Below are 12472 nucleotides of genomic sequence, written 5' to 3' on the forward strand. Positions count from 1 at the left end.
TGTAGAATTAGAGCCGAAAGAAAGGGTTCTTAACCTGGACTCAGAATATTTCGGAAAAATATTTTGACAACATATTCAAATGCAATTGGTTTACTACATATTTTATTTTATGCATTTGAAAACATTATTCTGAGAAAAGGTCGATAGGCTTCACCAAACTGCCAAAAAGCTCTACATCATAGAAAAGGTTAAGAACCTCCTACCTACAGGGTCACTGAGTTGCTGAAGTTCAGAATTAGAAAGGACCTCAGAGGCTAGGTCATCCAACCAATATATGAAAAACCAGCTAAAAGGTAGTTGTCAGCCTTTGCTTAAATAAGACCTCCAGTGGGGGCAAATCTACCACCTCTGGAGCCAGCTCACTCTTTTTTCTGGAAGCTCTAATTGTTAGAAAGATTTTCCTACCATCCAATCCAAACCCTCTTTGAAACTTCCATCCTTTATTCCTGATTCTACTTTCCAGGACTAAACAAAACAGGCTGAAGACCTCCTCTATATGACAGCCCTTAAAACATTTGGAAAACTGCTATTGTGCCTACCCACACACCCCAAGTCTTCTCTTCTCTGGGCTCAACATCCCCAAATTCACTCAATTGATCTTCAGAGGGTACAAACCCAAGGCCTTTCACCATCTGAGTTGCCTAGAGATATTCCCAATTTATCAATGTCCTCCTTAAAATGGGATATCCTGAGCTGAAGAGAGTACTACAGGTGTAGTCTGACCAGGACAGAGGATCGCAGGATTATTACCTCATTATCCCTAAATGCTAAATCCAGTAGCAATTAGTCAACAGGTATGTATTAACCTCCATATCACTGTGGATTACATGTCATAACAGCCTCACGCAACATGCTTCTAAAGACATCCATTGTACCCAATAAAAGTTCAGTTTCATAAAACTCATTAATGCAGGCAAGCTTCAGTGAAGTTTGAATTAATAAGGTTGTATCACAGTTCTAGGAGAAGCAGGATGAAATTCTCAATGCTAGAAATGTGCAGATGCAATTATATATTCTAATCACAATAACTCCAAGTAACCTAGGTTTTACGAGTATTTTTTTAACTCTGAAGAACATTTTCTTCATCCTCAAAATTATTGATTGGCATGAGTTGGCTATAATGGAAGAGTTAAGCACCTATAATTATTGGGCCAGTCATCTTCCACCACCCCACCACCCCACCACCCCAGGAGTGTGCCCATTCCATTCATAAATAAGCATGTGTATAAAAGAGAACAAAGAAAACTGAACAAACACCTGATAAAACACAGAACCCAGTGGGATCCAAAGAGAATAGGGAACAGCAACAAAATGTTCCAGAATGGTTCAAAAGAAAAATGAAAAACATAAAAGAACAAGTTAGAAGAGAACAAATATCAGCATAGCAGAAAGAATTAGAAGAGTAGGAAAAACCTGGATCCTTAGCAGAGACTCTCACCAAAGAGGAGAAATAGAGAGCAATGAATTTGTAATTCAAATTAACAGAATAATCTAGAAGAAGAACAGTAAATGGCAATAATGTTAAAAGAACCCATGATCTCTATATAAGCAAAAGCTGTTAACCTTAAAGACAGGGTGCACAGATACACATTTAGGATCATTGGTCTCCCAGGAGAACATGACAAACTAAAAAAACTGAACACCGCAATGTAGGAAATGATACAAGAAAACTGCCCAGAATCTCTGACTATAAAAAACTATTCAAAAGAATCCATAGATTATTTCACCTCCAGCAAAAGAGCCTTACGCTTAATATCCAAGACAGAGAGAGATTAAATATAACAATTCCAAAGACAAACAATGAATCCTGCAAGTGGGCAGGAGAAAGACATTCAAGGAAATTTGAGTAGCACAAAACTATGGTGTGCCCATGACAAACTGCAGAATGGAATGGAATAACATATCCCAAAAAGCAAGGAACTCAAGATGCAACTCAAACGATAGACTCTGCAAATCTGAACCTAATCAGCAAACAAAAGAGATGGGGTGGCATTTGAGGTATCCTTGCAACAACAACAAAAAGACGTGGTTAAAATATTCAGCTTGCAAGCACCCTCACACAACTGAACTACAAGGATTGTAAATAAATACATTTACCAAAGAAAGAATGACACACTAAAGTAATGAAATAAAGTTGTTCTTTAAGATAGAAAAAGAAAGACTGAACTACGGGGTTAAAAATGTAACAGAGAAATCATTAAGATGTTTATTTTAATATATAAGTGGTTTAAGAAGAAAGTGAAAAGAAATGGGATTTTGAGTCACTTATGCAGAAGGAAAAACAAAGGAAAAAAGTGTGAAAGGAATGGATAGTAAAATAAACAAAACAAATTAAATATAAACCTTCCAACTAGGAAAAGGACTAGAAAAGGAGAGAAGAGGTAAGGAGAAAAAACGTTTATGTAAATATCATTCCATTAAAGTAGATTAAGCAAAATTAATAATAGGGACAAAGTCCTGATTTAAAAGGGGAAGAGGAACAAAAAAATCCTAATTTATAAAAATAATAAACACTAGAGATAAAAAGGAGGGAAATACACAGCTAACTCTCATGACTTTAAATGTGAATGAACAAAACCATCCAGTAAAACAAAAAAGAGTACAGACTGAATAAGAAAATAAAACCTATAATGTTATTTACAATAAACATATTTAAAAATCAAAAATCTACATAGAATCAGCAGGAGGGCTAGAAGAAAATTTTCTATGAATCAGATGAATCCAAAAAAGCAGGAATTGCAATCATCCCATCAGACAAAAAAACTATTTTCATAATATAAAAAGAAATAAACAAGGTAATTACATTATACTGAAAAGACCCATAAATAATAGACCAATATCAATATTAAATTTATATGCTTAAACCAAAAAGGAAAATTGAACTGAATTGTAAAAAAGGCAGACATATTAATACAATAATAATAGGAGACCTTAATAAAGTTGGAGAAATCTAACAGAAAGATAAACAAAAGTGACAATATAGAAAGATTTATGACACCTTTGAAATGGGACCACTAAAGAATATGCATATTCTCAGCACCATATGGCAGTTTTACAAAACTATATATTAAAGCAAAAAAAGTTAAAAATAAATGGGGAAAAGGTAAAAATATTAAACATATCCTTTACAGACCATTACAAAATAAAATAAAAATTAATGCAGGGAGCATGAACAAAAGATCAAAATCTCAATGGAGATTGAACAATTTTATCCTAAACAATGATTGAAGTCACAACAAATCACAGAAACAATTAATTATATCAAAACTGATAATGAAACAATATACTGAAATTTCTGGGATAAAGCTAAAGCAGTCTTCAGAGGAGACATCTTGTACATAAAAACAAAAATTAGTAAGTTTTTCTAAAAAAGAGTTTAATGCAATGAATATTCATTTTTTAAAACCAGAAATCCAACAAACCCAGAATAAACACAAAAGAAGAACTTGCAGAAATTAAAAGAGAAATAGATAAAAACTATAGAAATTATGAACAAAATTAAATGCTAGTCCTTTGGAAAGACTAACAACCTAATTAAAAAGAAGAGGGGAGGAAAAAATGAAATCAACCAAATAATAAAATGAAGGTAAAATCACAACAAAAACACAAGAAATAAAATGAATTATAAGACTCTACGACCTACAGTTATATGCTAAGAAAACTAAGAACACAGAAGAGAGGATGTCACCTTCAAAATTAAAAAATGTTCAAACCAAAAGAACATCAAAGACAGATTACAATTAATCCAATTTCAGATATAAAATATATGTATTATATACATATATATGTATGTAAAGGAACTACTATAGGAAAAAATTCCTGACCCAGATAGATTTATGAAAAAATTCAACCCAACTTCCAAGGACCAATAGATACCACAACTATACAAATCATTTTCAAAAATTTAGAAAGAAATCCTTCTCCAAAACTGTTTTTATTAGAGAGATAGAGTCCTAATATGTAAATCAAGGAGGGATAAATAAAGAATAAAGAACTATAAGCCAATATCACTGATAAATATAGATTTTAAAATTTTAAATAAAATCCTGACAAAAAACACAGTAGGTTGTCCCAAAAACCATTCATTATTAGCAAGTTGGATTTATACCAGGGATGTTAGGGTGGTTGCTCAACATTTGGAAAAAACCAGAATTTTAAAATATCAAAAACAAAAATATCCAAAACCACATATGATTATCTCTAGAGGAAAAAAAAACCTTTGACAAAGTATGATACTCATTTAAGTTTTAAAAAAAACCTACAAAATATAGGAATAGAGGAATATTTGTAATATGATTAAAAATAGTTATCTAAAACCAAATGCAACCATCATGTACAATGGGCAAGCACTAGGAGCTTTACCAATCAAAAGGAATAGAGAAAACTGACAGAAGTATAATAGATATGTGGTCAAAGAACATGAATAAGTAGTTCTCAAAAGAAAGATTGGAATCTATTTACAACCCTACCCATCCAAAAATGCTCCAATTCACTTAATAATAAGAGAAATGCAGATCCAAATAACTCTGATATTTCACCTCACACTGAAAAATAAATTGGCAAGGATGATAAAAAGATGTGAATAATCAATGCTGGAGGGCCCTAGAAAAGACAAGGAATACTGATGCATTGTTGGTGGAGCTATGAGTTGATACAACCATCCTGGAAAACAATTTGCAATTAAGAGGCTAAAGTGCATATACTTTTTGAACCAAGGATTCCACTGCTAGGTATATACCTTAAAATTACTGACAAAAAGAGCACTTTTCCCTCCCTTGTCCCCAGGGTTGATATTTCAATCCTACTCTGCTCTAGCACTTTAAACTCCCTCCTCACAGACTTTTCAATGAGTTCATCATATATATCCCCACCCTTGATCATCCTCACTATCTGCTTTCTCCAGTCCTTCTTCTGGAAGAGCCATCAAACACTGTGGGAGAGACCACAGAGCCCAGACTCTTAACCATCACAAATTCATTCTAATTAGTTTCAATTTGGCTTTTACCTGTGCTTGCTAATTGAGGGAGTGCCTTCAACAGGAATTCTGTGGATAAAAGTCAACATGTCCCTTAGCATATGTACATCTATGTGTATGTAATTTAGTTTGGGAGAGGGAGAAGGATTGTGACTGGACCTGCGATTTTGGTATAGGGAACTCCTAGGTAAAAAAAATAACCTCCCTTTACCAATGGAGGATGGTATATTTTCTGCAACTTATTGTCTTGGAGAATTGCCTAGAGCAAAGAGAATTTAAGCGACTTACCCAGGGTTACACAACCAGTATGTATCAGAGGCAGGATTTGAACTCAGGTCTTCATTACTTCCAGCTCATCTCTCTATTCACTATACCAATATCCTGCTCATTGTACGTATGTGCTTATGTTTGTATGTGTATATATACACATATATAACATGTATATGTGTGTGTATACAGAGAGGAATAATTAATCATCAGGCATAATCTCCCCATCACTCATAAGGATTCCTCCTCTATGACCTGGAAGTCTGAAATGCTTCTCTCTTTCTAAACCTCTTTATCATCACTTTGATTTTGTCCCAGTCCTAGTCTTTCTTCCCATTGTGTGTTTGACACTATGGATTATCCAGCTTATCCTCTATGCTTCAATTCCCTCCCCTTCCCTCATCCTGTCATACATGCCCTGATAAACCCAACTCCGTTACCACCACCATTGGCCTTCTTCACTCCCACTCGAGAGCTGCTGAAGGCCACTAGAGCAAGTCATACAACCCTGCCAAGGAGGTTTTACTACAAAGTCGTGTTATCTAACCTCATTTGTGCCCTCATTGCTTCAAGGTAATCCTTTTCTTCTTTCCTGATTGACTTTCTACCGCACTCCTAACAATTGCTATTCTAAACCTTTTTCTCTCCACGAGACACCCACATAACTATTTATTCTCCATATTTCACATAGTAGAGAGAAATAGAACTGGATTTGTAGTCAGAGCGGTTGGGTTTGTTTGGCAAGTCTTTTAGAAGCCTGCTCAAACCCTAACTCAGCAACTCACTACTTGTGTGACCCAGGTGAGGTCACTTACTCTTTCTCAGCCTCCATTTCCTCATCAGAGAAATGAAGGGGTTGGACTAGGTGACCTAAAGGGGCCTTCCAGTTCTAAGGAGTATGACTGCCTTTGTGTACTTATTTTTATTGTTTTAATGAGCAGAACCCTTTATTGAATAGTATTGTGAGATCCCCATTCCTGTAGGAGGGTCAGATGGAAAAAAATTAGCTGGTGGTCTCAGAAGGTGAGAGTAAGGGCAACTTCAATAGGATGAACAGTACTGTCTTCTCAGACCTATGTTCAAACCCCCGGGGGATGTCTTGGGGAGTGGGGAGGAACGGCATCAGGCCACGGGGAAGAAATAAGGCAGCAGCTTGCGGTATATCTTCTCATCCTTTTCCAGGAACACACAGATCACCAACCGATCCACCTTGTCCGCGTGCTCCTCCAGCCATCCTCGAAGGACGCCCAGGACGACCTCGGCCGCGGCCTCGCTAGGGTAACCAAAAACTCCAGTGGAGATGCACGGGAACGCCACCGATCTAATGCCGTTGTCGAGCACCAGCTGCAGGCTGTTAAGGTAGCAGTTGCGAAGTTCCTGGACCTGGCTGGGGCTGGGGTCTCCCTGCACCATGGGCCCCACGGTGTGGATGACGGACTTGGCTGGCAGGCGGTAGCCGCCGGTGATCTCGGCTTTGCCGGTCTCACAGCGGCGCAGAGTTCGGCACTCCTCCTTGAGCAGGTGCCCGGCAGCGCGGTGGATGCAGCCGTCCACCCCGCCTCCTCCCATCAGGGAACTGTTGGCCGCGTTCACAATGGCGTCCACCTGTAGTTTGGTGATGTCCCCTCGGAAGAGCGAGATCTTCTCATTCAGGACCCTGTCCGCTTTGTGCTGGGATTTCACCGCCTTGCCTGGAGCCCCTTTTGCCCCCGCATCCTCCCAGGTCGGTATTTTCTTCAGGCTGATAAAGTCTAGGCAGAAATAATGTTCCTCCCTCTGCTTGTCGCTCAGACCTTTCAAAAAAGCTTTCGCCTCCTTCCAGTCGATGGAGGTCTTGAGATCCACCTTCGCCGCCATGGCCAGAGGACAAGACGCTGACCCAGGCCGTAGGCTGGACCCCACACTGGGCTGCAGCCGTCCCTGTGCCCGGCAGCGGCAGCGTGATGCTAACTAAGTAGGGCTGTGAACGGGAACTGCAACTGAGCCTGCACCGGCGTCCTACTTTTAAAGGGGCTCTGCCCAAGATTGACGTGACTCACCCACGGTCACACTGCTCGTTAGTGACATAAACAGGACTATAAAAACCATGTCTCCTCCTAGTCCAGGATGTTTCATTGTGGAGAGACGTGGGTCCTGGGGAGCAGGAATGAATTAGAGAGGTGCTGCTGCCCCGCCTTCATCTTTCTCCACTATTCCAAACATGTATACCCTCCCTCCAAACTTCCTTATTTCTGCTGAGAGGATCATTATTCTTCCAGTCACTCGGGGATGCTGGCACCATCATCAGAGACACCATCTTCTCTTTCCTCTCCTTCACTCTCTTCCCAATCAGTTGGCAAATCTTGTCAGTTCTGCCTTCACAACTTGTCTTGCATTGTTCCCTTCTCTCCATTCACATGGCCACCACTCTAGTTCAGGAGCTCCTGGAGAGCAGGGGCTGTCTTGTACCTCTTTTTGTATCCCCAGTACTTAGCACAGTGCCTGGCACATGGGAGGCACTTAATAAATGTTGATTGAATTGAATAGGATCTCATCATTTCTTGTCTCCTAATTGGTTTCCAATCTCTTCCTCCCACACAGCTGCCAAAAACAATCTTCCTAAAGCAAAAGTTGGATGGTGCCATTGCCTTGCTCAAGAAGCTTGCGTGACTTTCTAACATCACTAATACAAAGTCCTTGGTTTAGCATTTATAAAGTCCTTCACAATCCGGCTCCAGACTATGTTTCCAGGCTAATTTAGCATTGCTCCCATTCCTGAACTCTACTTTCTTGACAAACCAGCAGCCATACTGGTCTTGAGCTTGGCTTTACACCTTCCACTTCCAGCCTTTGCACAGGCCATTCTTCATACCTGGTGTACATTCCCTCCTCACTTCCATCATCCTCAGAGGCTATTGAGCAACACTCCCTCATTTAACAGATAAGGAAGCTGAGGCCTTGGAATGGTTGTGTCATCTTAGATATCATCTCCTATGGGAAGAAACCTTTCCTAATCCTGGTAGTTGTTAGCCTCTCTCCCTCCTCAAATACCTTTGTTATTTACTTATCTGTGTAAACACTGTATGGAAGCTCCTGGAGGGCAGGGGCTATTTTTTATGTTGTCTCTGTCACCCTGACACCTAGAACATTGCACTACACTTAAGTCAATGTTTAACAAATGCTTGAAATGAATGAAGGCAATATCATATAATGGAAAGTGTTTGATTCAAGAATCAGAAAACCTGTATTTCATTACAAGTTCTCATTTTTAACTATGGTCAAGTTACTTAACTTCTCTCTGCCTCAGTTTCCCCAATATAAAATAAAACTAATAATATTTCAATACCTTCTTCACAGGGTTGTTATAAGGACAGAACTTTGTACATCTTAAAGGGCTGTAATACATGTGAGCTATTTACTATCATTACTCTTCAATGGCCCCTTTCCCATGGCTTTTAAGCATGCTCGAGTGACCTCTGTTTTTTTTAAATCTTTCCTTTGATTCTGGTGCCCCCTTTACCTATCATACTACTTCTCTCCTCTCATTGTCATTTCTAGTAACAATTGGTATTTCTTTAACCACCTCCAGTTCCTCTCCACCCATTTCTTTTCTTGACCCCCTCCCCAGCCATCTAAATTTTACCCCTTTCCATTCTACAAGAATTACATTCTCAGAGGTCACCAATGACCTCCTTCTAGCCAAATCTAAAGGTCCTTTCTTAGCCCTCATTTTCCTTGATTTCTCTATGGTATCTAATGACTAAAAATTGCCTCGAAACTCTTTTTGGTACTTGATTTCCATAATGCTGTACCATCCCAATTCTCCTCTTAAACCCATCATTTGCTTGTCTTCTTTCTCTACATCTTAAATGTGAGGCTTCTCCAAGGCATGGCCCTTTCTCACTCCAACAGAGAAATCATCCATTCCCATGGCTATGAACACTGTAGACTGCAACCAAAGTCCTTCACAATCAGAAAAAATATCTTGGGCTTTCCAGACTCTCTTTGTTCACTCAGGCCCTAGGTATGAAACAGCTTCTCTAAACCGCCAGTCCCTGCTTATCCAAATTCTACCTGTCCTTCCAGACCCAGCACAAATGCTGCACCGCCCCCCTTCATGAAACCTTCCTTCTACCTCAAGAAGAAAATCTTTCCTCCCTTGAAACTCCCAAAATGTTTTTGTACACACCAGTAGTCATCATTTCTATTTTGTATTAAAAGTTATTTATGTGTGATGTGTACCTTAAATTCATTTATCAGTATTTATTAAGGACCAGTTACTATATACTGGGAAAGATACAGAGATAAATAAGATATGATCCCTATCCTCAAAGACCTTACGATCTAATATGGAGAAACAAGACCTGTATATAGATAAATATGTGCAACTACAAATTAAAACATGTAGCTACATAAAAGCTGTATAAAGTATTATGAGCTCAAGTGCCTGGGAAATCATGCCTACTAGAGGAGATAATAAAGTTATGTATATTATGCTCTTCGACACCCCTTCCTCTCCCCACAACTTTGTGGGTATTGATTGACTTTTTTTAACCTTTGTATCTGTATCAGTGCCTAGCATAGTGTTTTATAAATAGTAAACATTCAAGAAGTGTATTTTGAATGAAAGACTCACAAATTCACATCACAACCTTGCCCCACAAATATTTCACTGTGGCTCACCCAAGGAGAGGCATCATCGTATAATGGACAGCAAGATGAACTTAAGAGTCTGGAAATCCTACCTTAATCCTACTTAATAGCAGCATCGACATGGACATGGACATGTCACTTAACTTCTAAGCCTCAGTTTCCTCAATCATAAAACAGTACCTAACTCAGATAGTTGTGAAGGTAGAATGAGATGATGTAATATTTTGCCGTCTTTAAAGTGCTATCTATACAAATGCCAGGTAGAATCATTTTATTATTAAGATCTAATCTTCTATTTATTTCATCTTTTTCTTTTCTTTTTTGAGTCTGGGCTCTCCTGTCTCCTTGTAATGTTAATGGGATATGAAGATCTTCCCCTCACATTAATAGGCCTCACATGGAGCCCATTAAGGGAAGCTCGCTTAGAACAGGCTTGCTTGTAGGAAGGCTTTCACACCTTTTGGTACTAAGTTGATTGGGCACTGAGTCACGAGGGTTGTAATGCCTTCTGGCTCTGAGAAGTGTATACATACTCTGAGTTGGTATTTTGCTTTGGGGGTTCACTTGTGAGAGGGATCTTTTGATTCCCTGGTTGAGACTCTGAGTATGTTCAGAGCTCCCTGACTGCTCAGATGTAAAAGCTCTCTTGATCCAGTGGTGTATGTAAAGTGTATAGCAATATTGCTTTGATTCAGGCAGTTAAGAGCCTTGTCTGTTGGTCTTTATGCTAATTTCTCTGCTTGTATTTTCTCTGACATTCAGGGGGCTGACTTTTCCCCTGAACTAGTAAATGTAATTAAAGAAGACTGTTGACCCCTTAAAGTTGCTTTCCTTTAAAAGCAGATTAAAGAACCTGTGCTATCCTGGGTATGCTAGGGTGCTGGTTGTTATGGCTGGAAATTCAATGGTCTCTCATAGTTCCAATCTCACTGCTGAACAAGATGACAACTTCGACCTGTTTCTAACCCAGGCTGGCTCACCCCTCCCAAGCATCCTGATGGCCCTATCAGCATTAGCTCTATCCATCAGTAGGGATTACAAGAGTCTGCCAACACACCAGCTAGGCCAATCTTTCTAGTTACCTATAAGACACATTTGTTTTAATATTTTATTTTCACCTAAGCTTAATATATCTAAACCAAACTTGGAATCTTCTCCCATTAATGAGCTACCCTTTCCCAACTTCCTCCTTTCTTTTTCACAGTACTACTCTTCTCATAGTTTCCTGGACTTGAAACCTTGAAGTCAATTTCTGAGTCATATTTGGTTCTTCTGTCTCTTGTATTCTTCACTTCCTCTTCATATTAAGTTCTATTGGTTCCTTCTTCAAAAATGTCACCTTGGTTTGTCACTTCTGCTTATATGTCCGCTGCTACCACCCTGATCCTTTACATCAGGGGTGGTAAACTCAAATAGAAATGGATATTGACTTAGAAAACTACAAATTAATGTTATCTATGTTGATTTGTACTTTATTTTGTTAAACATTTCCCAATAACATTTTAATCTGGGTTTGGGCTGCACTGGGCAGTTTTGCTGGCCAAATGCACCCACAGGCCAAGAGCCTGACGCTTCTGCCGTAGACTACCACAAATGTCTCCTAACTAGTCTTGTGCCAGTCTCCTTCTCTTCTATTTTCCACAATACTGTCAGATTAATCTTCCCTAAATATCATAACCATCATGTTACTCCACTTCTCGAGAACCTTCATGGCTTCCTATTATGTGTCAAGTCTAAACTTTTAGCACTCTCCATTATCTCACTACTCCCTACTTATTCAGTGTTATTTTCCATTACCCCCTGTGCCCTCTGACGTTGAAGGAGATGACTTTTTCCCCTGAACTAGTAAATGTAATTAAAGAAGATTGTTGACCCCCCCAGTCAGGCATGTATTCCACACACACACCATGCTCACTCCCATAACGATCCCTTTATTCAGCTAAACTCCCTCCCTTCCTGAAATAATCCTCACATTTACACAAGAGCATGCCCTTTCTTTTAGATCCTAGCTCCAATCCTAATTCCTTATGAAGCTTTCATCAACAATGTCAGACCACACTAACAGTTCCTTGCTCTAACTCTTTTTATATATGCTTTCTATAGCATACACACACACACAACTTATATGCTGAATTAGTCTCTAATTGTGTGACACAAAATATTAGCATATTGTATATAATTGCTTATGATACTGTCTTATATACTAATTCCCATCAGTAGCACGTGAAAATAAGTCTCATTTTATAGTTATACTTTAAATACCCATAAAATAGTCTCATTATTTCTTCCTCCCCAACTAGATTGCAAGTTCTTTGACATTAGGGACCATATTTTATTCATCTTTGTAGCTCTCTTAGTGACTAGAACAATGTTCTATACATAGTAAGTAGGTGCTTAATATATTTTTAATTGAATTTATTATACTCAACCTTTTAATGATGGAGGCAGTATCACTGAGGACTCCCTACTGATTAGATTCAATTCAAAAAAAACATTTATTAAATGATTACTATCCATCAAAATGGATACTTACTAGAATATAGATTATAGGAGAATAGAGAAACAATAGAGGTTTAGCTCATTGTCTCAAACTAGGAA

The 12472-nt window shown here is 38.7% G+C and overlaps 2 protein-coding genes across 4 annotated transcripts in view; both read right to left on the reverse strand.

Annotated features, from left to right (window-relative positions):
- The window catches only part of CFAP58 (cilia and flagella associated protein 58), a 136972-nt gene that overhangs the window by 22150 nt on the left and 102350 nt on the right, over positions 1 to 12472 (reverse strand). The gene's annotated exons all lie outside the window — the stretch shown is intronic.
- On the reverse strand, positions 6181 to 7213 carry MACROD1 (mono-ADP ribosylhydrolase 1). Its single transcript, XM_036736437.1, has one exon. The coding sequence runs from the start codon at positions 7097 to 7099 to the stop codon at positions 6365 to 6367; it is 735 nt and encodes a 244-aa protein (XP_036592332.1). The 5' UTR covers positions 7100 to 7213; the 3' UTR covers positions 6181 to 6364.

Source organism: Trichosurus vulpecula, chromosome 8 (assembly GCF_011100635.1).
Source record: "Trichosurus vulpecula isolate mTriVul1 chromosome 8, mTriVul1.pri, whole genome shotgun sequence".
Lineage (NCBI taxonomy): Eukaryota > Metazoa > Chordata > Mammalia > Diprotodontia > Phalangeridae > Trichosurus > Trichosurus vulpecula.

Excerpts from the sequence above, each read along its gene's own strand:
- MACROD1 (XM_036736437.1), bottom strand. The coding sequence starts at position 7,099 with ATGGCGGCGAAGGTGGATCTCAAGACCTCCATCGACTGGAAGGAGGCG.